Source organism: Mauremys mutica, chromosome 4 (genome assembly GCF_020497125.1).
Source record: "Mauremys mutica isolate MM-2020 ecotype Southern chromosome 4, ASM2049712v1, whole genome shotgun sequence".
Taxonomy (NCBI): domain Eukaryota; kingdom Metazoa; phylum Chordata; order Testudines; family Geoemydidae; genus Mauremys; species Mauremys mutica.
This window is the reverse complement of record NC_059075.1, coordinates 144,275,810-144,288,833: the sequence shown is the minus strand read 5'-3', so window position 1 is coordinate 144,288,833 and position 13,024 is coordinate 144,275,810. Positions and strand designations below refer to the sequence as shown.

Genomic DNA, 13,024 nt, shown 5'->3' with positions numbered 1-13,024 from the left:
ATGGTATAACAAGATCCAATGGCCAGAAGCCAAAGCTAGGCAAATTCAGATATTTAATAATTAGGGTAGTAACCATTGGAACAATTTACCAAGGGTTGTAGTCTATTGACAACTTTTAAATCAAGATTCCAAGGGAGGGACTCTAGTTCAAACAAGAATTTGGGGAGGTTCTATGGCCTGTGCTCCACAGGAGGTCAGACTAGACCAGGGGTAGGCAACCTATGGCACGGGTGCTGAAGGCGGCACATGAGCTGATTTTCAGTGGCACTCACACTGCCCGGGTCCTGGCCACCAGTCCAGGGGGCTCTGCATTTTAATTAAATTTTTAATGAAACTGCTAAACATTTTGAAACCTTATTTACTTTACATACAACAATAGTTATATATTATAGACTTCTAGAAAGAGACCTTCTAAAAACGTTAAAATGTGTTACTGGCACACGAAACCGTAAATTAGAGTGAATAAATGAAGACTCGGCACAGCACTTCTGAAAGGTTGCCGACCCCGGACTAGACGATCAGTGTTCCCTTTTGGACTTATCCATGAATTTGTACCAGCTGAGGATCTAGCCTGAACACGAACACAACTGCTCTTCCTGTAACTCTTCTCTTCAGTCTGTTTCTTACTTCTAGTGCTGAGAAATCTGACCAGGTCAAAGTGAGTCCTAGTTGCCTGGGCTAACTTTAGCAAGGGCATTTTGCAACCTACCGAAAATGATTGTCTCAAAGTCTCCTTTTAACAGCAGAAAGATGGCAGCAGGGATCAAAATTATAGGAAACAATTGGACAAGGCAAATAGTTACTTTTTTTTTTTTTAAATGCTGGTGAAGGCCCCCTCTGCACATCTTGGGGGTTTGGACAGATGGGGGCAAGACTCCAAACCACCTCCAATCTTACATTGCTTTCCTTAAATACGTAACTTCTGATCACATGGGGGAGGTGGGTTCTTACCCCCGTCCTCGCTTCCTCAGTATTCTGTAGCAGCCTGTGAATGTGCAAGGTAAACTCTGGCTAAAAGAAGCTCCCACTGTGACAGCCATAGTGTCCACCCCAGAGGCAGCTCTGAATATTGGTGATTGTCGTGCTGCCGCTATCCCAAACTGGCAAACTGCCTGACTCACATTTGCATTTGTGCATCAAAAGCAGCTGACCGCAGGAGCTGGGCATGAGGCTTTTCCTTGAGGGAACAGTCCCTGCTTTGTCCTAGCTCAGCTAGTGAGGCAACCGGCACATTTCCCTGCCTCCATGTTATAACAAGCTTGTAAATTGTAACTGATTTAATGAGACCTGATCTAGGCCATTCCCTGTCTCTCTGGTGGTCCTAAGAATGTGTTCTCTCGAACGCTCTTGGGAGCCGATATGCAGAAGGATCAGTAATGGCTAAAAGACATGGCAAGGTGGAACCAGTCACCTGCTCTTGAAACAAAATGCTGCTTAATTTTTTTTTTTTTCTAAAGTGATTTGCCTCTCTCCCTCAATTGCCAGGCCTTAGGGTTGCTCCTTCACAATGATGGCTGCAAAGGTCTTAAAATCCCAAGAGCTCACCAGTGCTTGGTCCTGCAAACTGGTTTGTTAATGTGTATGTGACCCAAGTGCTGTTTTGCACTATGGCCCGAGTTTGAAACTGTCTATAACTTTCCAGAGCAGGAATGCTCCTCTGTAATAGCTTTGGTGTTTGACTTAGGGGTGGTACAAGTACACACAGCCACTGCATTACTGCTTTCAGGCTTTCCACAGCTCTTACAGTATGGACCAAGAGCTTGTAAAGAGAGAGTTAAGTAAATAATAAACTGTGTGTGGCTTAGTGTTAAGCATTAGTCACCAGATGTGACATCAGTCCCACCCCATTTCCCCAAATAACTCTTTTCTTGTAACTTTAGGATGTCTGACTAACTCTCTCATTCCAGGAAGTAGGGGTGCTTTGCATACAAAATCTACTTCTTAGTACCTCTTTGGAGGAAGTTCCGGGGGTGTGTGTGAGACATTTGCAAGGGCAGCTCCTCCCCCCACCCCCACCCCAACCCCAACCAGACTGTACTACTGCTCTGCCTGCTTTTTCACAAATCTGCAGAGAACCAGCAAGAATACTAAACTCTGCTTGGCTGAGCCTTTGTTGAACAGCTACAATGCATGGTCTGTTCCTCCCAGACTCATTTGGATCTTGAAAAGCACATTCTTGAAGGAACTCAATTTTCTTCGTAATGTCTAAAGGATGCTTTATTCTGGTGAAAGCTGCCAGATTGACCAAGGGACACAGGGAATTGGTCTCTCTTTCCCCAGAATAAGAGGTGAACGGGCAGCAGCAAAGCAAGGCCTAATTCTGAACTCTTGCTAGTTTGACACGGTTGTGACTCAGCTGAAGTCCATGGTCGGAGGATAATTGGGCCTATCCTGTGGAGGGCACTTGGGGTCAGATACTGGTTTGTATTCGTTGCTTTGATTTTGGTCCAAGTGAGTTAAAGGGACACAAGTTAATCATTTGAAATGTCCTTGTCTCAGTTACTAATAAAACAAGGAAAACACATTTTAATTTCACTTTTTGCTCTCTTTTCTCAACACTGACAATAAAAATAGACTAGTCGGTATTTTGTTAATAAAGTTTCTGTCCAGTTTTAAAGGTGTGTGCTACAGCGCTGCCACAATCTTTGAGCTTTTGTTTAATCAAACCCCCAAATCCCCTTCCCATTGGAATGGGGAAGGGTACTTGAGGATACTTAAGCACGGCCGAGTGTCACATCCAGCACAGAGCACTTTGGATCTGGCTCTTGCCCTGAGCAGTTTTGGGTTTATGAAGCCTAAATTTTGGGCCTAACTTGACTTGCTTTTTGCCACAGTAAGAGCTGACCTCATGAAGCCAAGCTTAACATACTGCTCCCTGACAATATATCAGCAGGCCTTCAGTCCTACTGTTCCCTGGTATGTAATTAGGGGGCAGGGTAGTTTGCAGTGCTGTCCTCAGGATCTGCTCCAGGGACATCAGGGGGTGGTTTCACATTCAATGTGCAAATCTTTCAAACTTTGCTAAGCTCCTGGTGTGTCCTGCACGTTGGGTGCGGGAGGGAGGGAGTGTCGCAGCCTCTGGATGCCGTGCCGCAGATGTGAAAAGGAAGAGTCAGTCCTTATGGATTCGGACTGGGCCTTGGCTCAGTTGTTGATCAACTCCAATTGCAGAGGTTACTTACAGAGACTGTTCAGCGCTCTGTGCATGCTGGGAAGTATCTGCATGGGCGCTGCATGTGATGGAGGATGAAGGCCAGTTGGAATCCTGCTGGGATTTCGGAGTGCCTTGGCTCCATGTAGGAAGCCAGGTTGCTGACACCACCACTGGATCCTCTTCAAACATTTTCTAGGTTCTGCTTAACTAGAGGTGAAGAGGACAAGCCACATCTGAGTAGCCGGCAATAACATGTTGGCCTTGGTGTCTGTTAATGGTGAAACCAGATCTGTTAATGTTCAGTGGGTGCTCATTCAGTTTATTTAAATACATTTTAGTGTCTGTAGAGCATGCACTACTGTATCTGATCACTGTTTACTTTGGATTAGGATTTCTTGTAACGAAGCATTTTAAACTGTGGGTGCACACAGCAATCTGACTTCTCAAACATTGGCGGAGTAATTAAAATAACAAATGAACAAATTCCTCCCCTGCATGGAAACGTTTCTGCTGGAGGGGCTTTGGAGCTGTGGCTACTCCCTGGCTGTGCATTCAGCACCCAGCTAGTGTGTGCTAAACATCCTGTTACTTTTGTTACCCTGTCTATGCTATCCCATTTGCTCCTGTGTTTCCTCCACGTTACTCTTGATCTGTAAGCCCTTTGGGGGCAGGGATGCTTGCTTACCATGTATTTCACAGTTCCTGGCATAGTAGGGCCCGGATCTGGCTGCCTCCTTTAGGTGTCCCCATAATGTAAATGATTGATCACCTTTTGGATGGTTGCAAACAGGATAGACCCACATATCCCAGTTTGGAAAACTGCAGTCTGATCTTCAGGACAGAAATATCCCCAAAGAGTGGACAGCATCACATGCAGCACAAATAAACACAAGCTCTCTTGTTTCCAAGTAGCTGTGGGAAAGTTTCTTTACAACTGCTCTCCATCCCCACTCCCCCTGCCCCTTGCTGCTTTTCATGAGTAGCTATAATGAAAGTTCATGTTACTGTTTTCTTTGGGTATAAAGGGGGAGGAGGGGGAGATTTTTTTTTTCTTGTCCTGCCCTCCAAGCCAGAGGAGTCGGGTATGTACAAGTTTAAAAGGTTTCTCCTGGGATATAAAGGAGCACATGTCACAGTGCTGTAGAGGAAGACAGTACTCTGAGTTAGTGTGACTAGCTAGTGCAGGAGATGAAGCATGCTGATGTTTCAGAAGCTGTGCTGGTCTGGTGGAGGCTGTCACACGTAGCATCACAGACTGATTCAGATGTCAGTTGGTTGAAGGCTTTAAAGAGCAATTGATTACTCTTGGAAAAAACCCACTTAGTTTAGGGACCATCCTGCTTTTTCCTTTCTCTAGATTGGTAACATGCATGCAGACAAGATTTCCATGTGACTGTGGCTTTTTATATATAGAACTCCAGTGGAAAGTAAGGAGCAGGATCTAACTAAAACAGATCATGGTTTCACAGTGGTGGGATGGCTTGACTCAAACGTTCAGGTTTCCATCAAGCTTCTGTAGCTGAAGCAAAGTGAAACTTTAAAAACGACAAAAAAACCCAGAACCAACATTGACTCAGTTTAAACTCCAGACTTACTTGAGCACTGTTCTTCTTTCTGTTCTGACTCACTAAAGCATTTTACAAAATCCCTTCTGCCCCCATGTGCACTTGATAATTTGGAACCAACCACATCTAAAAGTTCTTACTAGAGAATCTTGCCCAACATGCAGGCTTTTGAAAATATCTGTTCTGTATACCATGACCCCCTCCTGGGGGGAAGAGGAATGACCAGCTTGTTGCACACAGCATATTCAGGGGTGTTCATGGGTTGGGAGACGTGTGGTGGGTTGTTTGAGCCACTCCCAGAACAGCTAGTTTGCATTAGGGTTCAGAGAATAATAAAAATAACTAGCTCCTATATAGCTTTGCATCATGAGTGCTCAGTGCTTTCCCAAGGAGTCAGCATAGTACCATCCCTGTTTTATAGATGGGGAGCCAGAGGCCCAGGAAGGGGAAGTGACTCATCCAAGGTCACCCAGCTGGCCAGAGGCAGGAATAGATCCCAGGAGTTCGGAGTCCCAGTGTAATACCTTATCCACTAGGCCGCACTGCCTTGGAAGGGATGGGTGGGGCCAGATCTTGTGTGTCTGAGCTATTGGGACAAATTAATTTGCAGTATAACACCACTGAATTCCCTGGAGTTACACCAGGGCTTAATCTGCCCCCTTGTGTCTCTATAAACATGGGGAGGCAGAACTGCATCAGTCATATTTGTGAGGCTCTCTGCAACCCTATGGACTTACAAACTTCCTCAAACTCTGCAAAGAGCAGAGTGGACAGGCTCTTGCAGGGGAGCCAGTGCAGTGTTCCACTGTGAACTGTTTCAATCTGGTTTCAAAACCGCCTGGAACATCGTGCTCTGGAGGGAGATGTCCGAGCACTTAACCCAACGTGGCCTTATGTCATCCACCTCGCTCTCCTGTGCTTCTATACTGCCCCTCCCTCCTCTTGACATAAGAGCAATGGCTAATGCTCATCTTAATCATCCATGCCCAGCTTTCACTGACTCCTGAAGCTAAACCTCTATGCAGTCCTATTAGTGTCCATCTGCTTTGTAATGCATGCATACCAGCCAAAGATGTCTCCCCTTTGGGTAACTCTCCTTTGATCTCTTCTAGGTCCCATCAGCAGCATCCTGGTGAACAAGTATGGCAGTCGGCCAGTAATGATGGCTGGGGGCTGTCTATCCGGGTGTGGCTTGATTGCAGCCTCTTTTTGTAACACTGTGGAAGAGCTCTACTTCTGTGTTGGGGTTGTGGGAGGTGAGTGGTCTCTTCATGACTCATGTTTAGGGTTAGAATCATAAAAATTCAGCTTAGCCTTGTCCTAAGTCAGTATATAAATTGCTATATATCTATACACATGCTGAATTGGAAATCCTCCTCAGCGAAGGATGTGTGTATCAAAGGAGATAATGTTCTGGTACTTAGACATCCCCATCCTATCTCAAATCAGACTTATTTCACACTAGTAAACTTCATTATCTCTTGTATCCTGGAACTATTTCAATTCTGGCTCTAAAAAAATAAAATAAAATAAAACCCAATAGTTTGCTTGCTAGCAAAATTGGCACCTTCTTCCTAGATCACTGAGAATCTGCAATAACTGGCTAAATCCTGCCGTTAGTTACCCCCTACATAACTTCTGAGGTCAGTGCAAGTTAAATTTAGTATAATGTGAGAAGAACTCAGCCCAGTATCCAATCCATTAATCCCAGAATCTACAGATGTGTAGATCTTTCATTTTTAAACTCACATGTATTCTCTTATTTTTCCAGGTCTTGGGCTTGCATTTAACTTGAACCCAGCCTTGACCATGATTGGCAAGTACTTCTATAAGAAACGTCCATTGGCCAATGGATTAGCTATGGCAGGTAGCCCTGTATTCTTGTCTACACTGGCCCCCCTGAACCAGTTTTTCTTCAGTATATTTGGCTGGAGGGGGAGTTTTTTAATTCTTGGTGGCCTTTTGCTGAACTGCTGTGTAGCTGGATCTCTGATGCGACCTATAGGCCCCAAGCCAGATCAGCCGAAGAAAGAAGTCACAAAAGAAGTATTGCAGGAAGCAGGGAAGTCAGCTATGAAAGCGGATGAAGGAGCTGGTGATGCCAGTGTGGACCTTATTGCTGGAAAGACAAAGAAGCAGAAGCTCACAGTTTACCAGACGATTAACAAGTTCTTGGATTTGTCCCTGTTTACGCACCGAGGCTTCTTGCTCTATCTGTCCGGCAATGTTGTTATGTTCTTTGGACTGTTCACTCCCTTAGTCTTCCTCAGCAATTATGGCAAGAGTAAAGAGTTTGGTAATGAGCGGGCTGCCTTTCTGCTTTCCATTCTGGCCTTTGTAGACATGGTGGCTAGGCCTTCCATGGGACTGGTGGCAAACACCAAGTGGGTCAGACCGAGGATCCAATATTTCTTTGCTGTCTCTGTGGTGTATAATGGAGTGTGCCATCTCCTGGCACCCTTTTCCACTACCTATGCTGGGTTTTGCATCTACGCTGGGTTCTTTGGATTTGCCTTTGGCTGGCTCAGCTCTGTCTTGTTTGAAACATTGATGGATTTGGTTGGCACTCAGAGGTTCTCCAGTGCCGTCGGGCTGGTGACAATTGTGGAATGTTGCCCTGTGCTCCTAGGACCACCTCTCCTAGGTAGAGTATGTTTATGTACCTCCTGGGGTGCCTGTGTACTGTGAGAATACCAAGGGGGGAGGGAACAACTGCTGCTCCTTCCCAAAGGACACTTGCTGGGAAGGCTGAGAATTGAAGGCACAAAAGTGCGGAAAGGCATGAGGGAAGCCAGAGCACACATGGGAGGGCTCTTCCCAACAGGAATGGCCAGTGGTTATAGACATACTAGAGTGTGTGGGGATTATATCCCAGTGCAGGGAGGGTCTTCCTGCAAGGAGAGTGTCAACACTCTTTCTACATGAAATTTCAGGGTCCATGGGAAGTTTCTCAGAGTTTTTCCCCTAGCGCAAAGCAAACTTTGGTTTTTAACCTTAGGGAGATGGGACTAGAGTGACAGCTTGGGTACCCTGGTTGAAAAATGTCACCCGAAAAGCAGGTTTTCTAGGAAATTCTGGGGGACTCCTAGGCAGTTTTTGGAAAATAGCTGGATTTTCTGGTCTACCCGAACCATAAAGACTGCTACTAACCAAAAAAGGGGCTCTTACGTGAACTGCCTCTTCCTAGTGGGTTTGCTTTTAAAACGTAAGCTGACATTGATCAGAGCTTAGTGCCATGTGCATTGCCATTTTACCAGCACTGCATTTGATCAACACTTAGATAAGGCTTTAAAAAAACCTACGTTTTTAAGCAGAGATTGTTCTTATGGCCGGATGCATGTACATGCACACACATTACGAGTTAGACATCTGGGGAGAGCTTATGCATGCTAGCTTAGAGTGATTCCCGCTGTATAATGGGAGATGGTCAGCCACATAATGTGTTGTCCTCTCTGGTCCATCAGGTAAACTCAATGACATGTATGGTGACTACAAATACACATACTGGTCATGTGGAATCATCTTGATCGTCTCTGGGATCTACCTGTTTGTGGGAATGGGCATCAACTACCGGCTGCTGGAGAAAGAACAAAAGGCAGAGGACAAGCTGAGAAACGAAGCGAGAGAGGAGGAAACAAATATCGATGAGGCCGAGAAACAAAAAGAGGCCGAGAAACAAAAAGAGGCAAACAACGATGTGGCCAACGTGTCGCAGAAAAACACAGAAGATGGCATAAAAGAGGAGGAGAGTCGCATGTGAGGGACTGAGTTTAATCCTGGAGGGTTGGAGGAAGTGCTGTTCCTCTAAAACAGTGTCTGGGGAAAATGCTGTGCTGGTAGTGAGCAGTCATCAGAAGTTTATAAACCAGGTGTTCATTTTTAAACAAAGCTCGCTGTTGTTTTTCCATCTGGATTCAACAGCGGTAACAGCTACATGTGCCATATCCTCTTACTTGGGTGGGAAACTTTTTTATATTCTGGCTTTTTTTTAACAGTAACATGAATGTACTAATAGGTGCCTTAAAGTTTCCATCTCTAGACTACTCTGGAAGAGCCTTAACGTGACTCTGTAAACCATGTTTTAGATAGTTTTGTGATCTGCTTAGGGTATGTCTGTTTTTTAAAGCCATAAAAAAGGATACTGGTTATTTTGAGGCTCAGCTGGCTTCATTGCTGAGTCTAAAATGAATACTGCTTCACATACTTCTTAACTGCCAGACTCTTAGTGGAAGTTGGGATATTTTTGGGGTGGGTTAGTGGGAGGGGCGGTCTTAAAATAAAACAAGACAAAATCCAAACTCCTTTGGATGCCAGACACCACCTGGCTCTATTTGTAGGCTTTTCTAGCACCTCTTGAAGACATTTTTTATCTACTGTAGTTTTTTAAACATCCCCCTTCAGTTAAATTTTGATGGAACACTTGGGTTGGAGTTGATGACTGAAATTAATAACTATCTTCACTCCACTTCTTTTGGGGTGGAGCCTCATTTTATTGTGATCATCCCATTTTCATAAATGACACTTGCTGATGCAGGAAGGATTCAGGTTTAGATCATCCCACTTTTCCTAGGCAAAGAAATTTCCAAACTCTGTCTTTGTGATGCCTCTCTTTAAAGTAACACTATGAAACCAAATGGGTACAAATGCAGAAGGTTGAGTTGTTTAGTTAGGAACCTGCTTTAGTCATAACTAAAGGAATCAATGCTGGTATGTATTGGGTCTGTGCATCCGTCTTTCCAATCCTATCACTGGGTGTGGCTTTGGAATTGGAAGTCTTCTGCTGCTGCTTCATCAGCATCTCTACCAGTGTGTGCCAGTACTACTATGTCCCTTCTTCTTCCCCTAGCCCTGACCCTGAGCTTCCTAAGAGGTGGCGTTTCTGTCCTGAAGCTTCCTTTAGACTGTGCACCCCCTCAGTAAAATGAGCATTTCTACTCTTCACAGAGCTCTGTTCCAAACAAGATGTTGCAAAAGGCTTGCTGGCCTTCTAGGATGGATCCCATTCCTTCCGAAGTCAACAGCAGAACTTCCAAACGCTTCAGTGGGAGTGGAGTTGGCTTTTAGCAAGGGGGTGTCAGTTCTGTTACATATTCTCAGAGCCTCTACTGTGTTCAGAGCATGGCTGACTCCCTTACTGGTATGGATCTGGTCTTGAGTATGTGGCATATTGTCCTGTGCTCTGAGGCCTAATATTTTGCACACTAAATGGGGCCAGATACAGTCATACTCTTATACGCCCATGAGATAAAATAGCTAAAGCTGCGTAACTGCCCCTTAAAAAAAACTCTACTTGCTCCTGTTTAAGTGAGAATTTAAAGCAATTTCTAACTACTCAGATCAAAGACTCTTAAGGGGGAAGGGGAGGATATCTTCTGTTTGTACATATTTATTTTTTTAGCACTGGTAAATACCACAACTTGCATGAAGAGGGTTAAGCAGATGGCCCATGACCTGTAGGCTCCTGGTGCTTGTGTTTTAGTGGATGTTAAACAGATATCCTGTAAGACTGAAGTTTTTGGGTTTTTTCTAATAAACTTTTGTATAATTCACCCACCAAATGTTGATATTTTTTCTTTTCCTAGTCAAATATTTTAGTATGTTTCATAGCCACATTCTAGAGATGTACCAGTTGGTGTGTATTTGGTAGGTTTTTAGGGGGAGAAGCATGTGGGATATTTGAAGTTACAGATTCTTCAGGTTGGCCTCTAAGAGGTGGTGGTGTAATGCAGTTCACCTAATCCATGAGCACTGGAAGGCTGTGGCAAGAGAATAAGCAACAAAAATAGAACTTCAGTCCTTCCCTTTGAAGGCGGAAGAAGTGTTTTTGTTCGTAATGTGGTTGGTACAGTAAGTGAACTGCATTTCTTGCTCAAATCTCTTTAAAATGACAAGTTAACTTTAAACTCTTACCGGTGTGAGACAAAACTTCTTAATTTCACAGAGAAGCATGTTGGGGATCATCTGAGCTGCATTTCTTGTGAGATTAAGTCAAAGAAGAACAAAAACAGAACAAAAACAAAGACTTGTAGTTCTCTGTGTGTCTGGAGAATACAACACACCCTGATGCAAACTCAGTTTAAAATTAGACCCACAAAGCTCATTGGAAAGTAAAAACACTAAAGGGAGTGTTCCATTCCAGATACTGACTGCTATAGCTCCGGTGAGGGCTGAGCGTGTTCACACACCTTATACTTTTTTTTTAAGAGGTTTACTCAACTGCAGAAAGGTTTTTGTATGTGGGTAGATTGTAGCCCCAGATGGTCAGTGACTCTGCACACAGTGATGCCACTGCTTTACTTGGTTTTAGAGATGATTTTTAGGGCTTGTCTACACTTACTGGGGGATCGATGAGCGCGTGGTTGATTTAGCAGGTGTAGTGAAGATCCTCTAAATCAACTGCAGATCGCTCTCCCATCAACTCCTGTACTCCACTGGATCGAGAAGAGTAGGGGGAGTTGATGGGAGAGCGTCTCCCATTGACAGAGTAGTGTGGACCCAGCGATAAGTAGATCTAAGCTATGTTGACTTGAGTTACGCAATTTGAATTACGTGAATAGCATAGCTTAGATCAACTTTTCCCTGTAGTGTAGACAAGGCCTTAGAAGCTGTTCATGTTGTCTTGGCTTTTAAAAATATATAATTTTGTTTTAAGAAAAAGCCTAAGTATCTGAATTTCTTAACAAAAACCCTGAATGTTAAATCAGCTGAAGGATAGGGGGTTTTGATGAAACAAAACCTCATCTGGTTTCATAATCTATCCTGGGAAATCTTCCATAATTCTAGTAAAGCTTCCTCTCTCCATTGTCCTCCTAGGTTTTACCTGGTCAATTTTCATATTCCAGAAACTTTTTAAACTATAACTTTGCTGAAGAACTGAGTTTGCACAACATAAGATGCCAGACAAACAGCAGTGAGGGTAGTTCATACAGATCTAGGGCTAGAAGGTATAAAGTTGAAACTAATTTTTTTTTTTTGAGACTTTTTACATATGTACAACATACAGCAGGTGGCCTTAGCTTTGCCACTTGGCGCCCCGGACAGTATTACATAATGAACTGTGATGTCCTCTGCCCTGTTTCCTTGGCTGCTGATTTAGTGAGTTGTTTGTGTTTTTGTTTGTTTGGTTTTTTTTTAATTGCAGTCTATTCTAAACCTACAAAAGGAACAGGTCCTACTCTAGAATAATGTTATAAAGCCAATAGAGTATTTTGTATAAACAGATTTTATTGTACTGTATTGAGCTGTGACCTTGTAAAACCAAGATACTGTATGTGTATAAATTCCATATGTCTGTCATAGTTCACACTGCAATAAACTAACCTTAAAAAGCTGCAGGTGTGGTTGCTGTTCTTGTATATACGAGGAGACAAATTACCAGCTGCTACATATTCTTGCACTTGGTTTGTTCTTCCATTTACTGCACAATGGAGTCTTGCCAGGTAAATTGGAAACACTAAAAATTTCACACCAGTGAGGTACCAGATTGACCCCTGGAGATGAGGTTCTGTCCCCAGCTTGACAGTCTTCCCCACCAGTGAGTCTCAGCCATGACCTAGAGGGACTAGTTCTATGGGGAATTGCCTGCCAAGGCCCTTTCAGTCCCTGGCCCTTTCCACAAGGTTGCCACTCATGGTGATGTGAAAACCTAGAACTGGATCACTAGCCAGTCACTAACCAAGAGTGACAACTCTTGGTTGCTACCTCGGACTGGAAACTGGTGCTGGGCTTGTTGTGGTTTCACTGCTTTTCTCTTGGTTGGAGGAGCTATGAAATGGTTGCCCTGTGCCCTCTTGCAGTCTTGGCCAAAGCAGTGTGCTTTCCATATCTTTAATCTTATACAGTGCCACGAGTATTAGAGCCTCTTAGGTGGTGTCTTAGCTGCCAAAAAGCTTGGAGGTGGAGGTTGTGGGGGTTTTTAACAAGATAATGCAGGTTAGCAACCCCGCTGTAGAATCCTAGTGGACATGACTCACTGTAGTTCTTTCCATGAGGTGACTTGGTGAGGTCAGCACTGCATTGCACCACCCACTGCTTGAGGTGGAGCTTGCGTAGGTTTACCCAGTGGTAAAACTACAGTGCCTTGCATCCACTAGGACTGCATGGTGGGGTAGCGAACGTGCACAGTTAGCACAGGGAAAACATACTTCTAGCAGGAAAGAGAGCCCATGATTTTTATGGCACTCTTGGCAAATGAGGGTGAAGAGCCTCTTACAGTAACTTACTGTTCAGACGTCAGCAAATCTAATATTTAGCTAAAGATTGGGCTCTTGGACTTCCTTGTGGGATAAGGCCTCACTGCTACCTC

At 44.1% G+C, this 13,024-nt stretch overlaps 1 protein-coding gene across 6 annotated transcripts in view; it reads left to right on the top strand.

Moving 5' to 3' along the window:
- Positions 1-12,049, top strand: part of SLC16A1 (solute carrier family 16 member 1) — a 34,323-nt gene extending 22,274 nt beyond the window's left edge. For all 6 annotated transcript variants that reach the window (XM_045014778.1, XM_045014775.1, XM_045014776.1 and 3 more), the window contains 3 exons: positions 5,832-5,975; positions 6,491-7,363; positions 8,184-12,049. In XM_045014778.1, coding sequence (XP_044870713.1) covers positions 5,832-5,975; positions 6,491-7,363; positions 8,184-8,479 — 1,313 coding nt within the window. In that variant the 3' untranslated portion in view covers positions 8,480-12,049. The remainder of the gene's footprint in view (positions 1-5,831; positions 5,976-6,490; positions 7,364-8,183) is intronic.
- Positions 12,050-13,024: the final 975 nt, after the last annotated feature.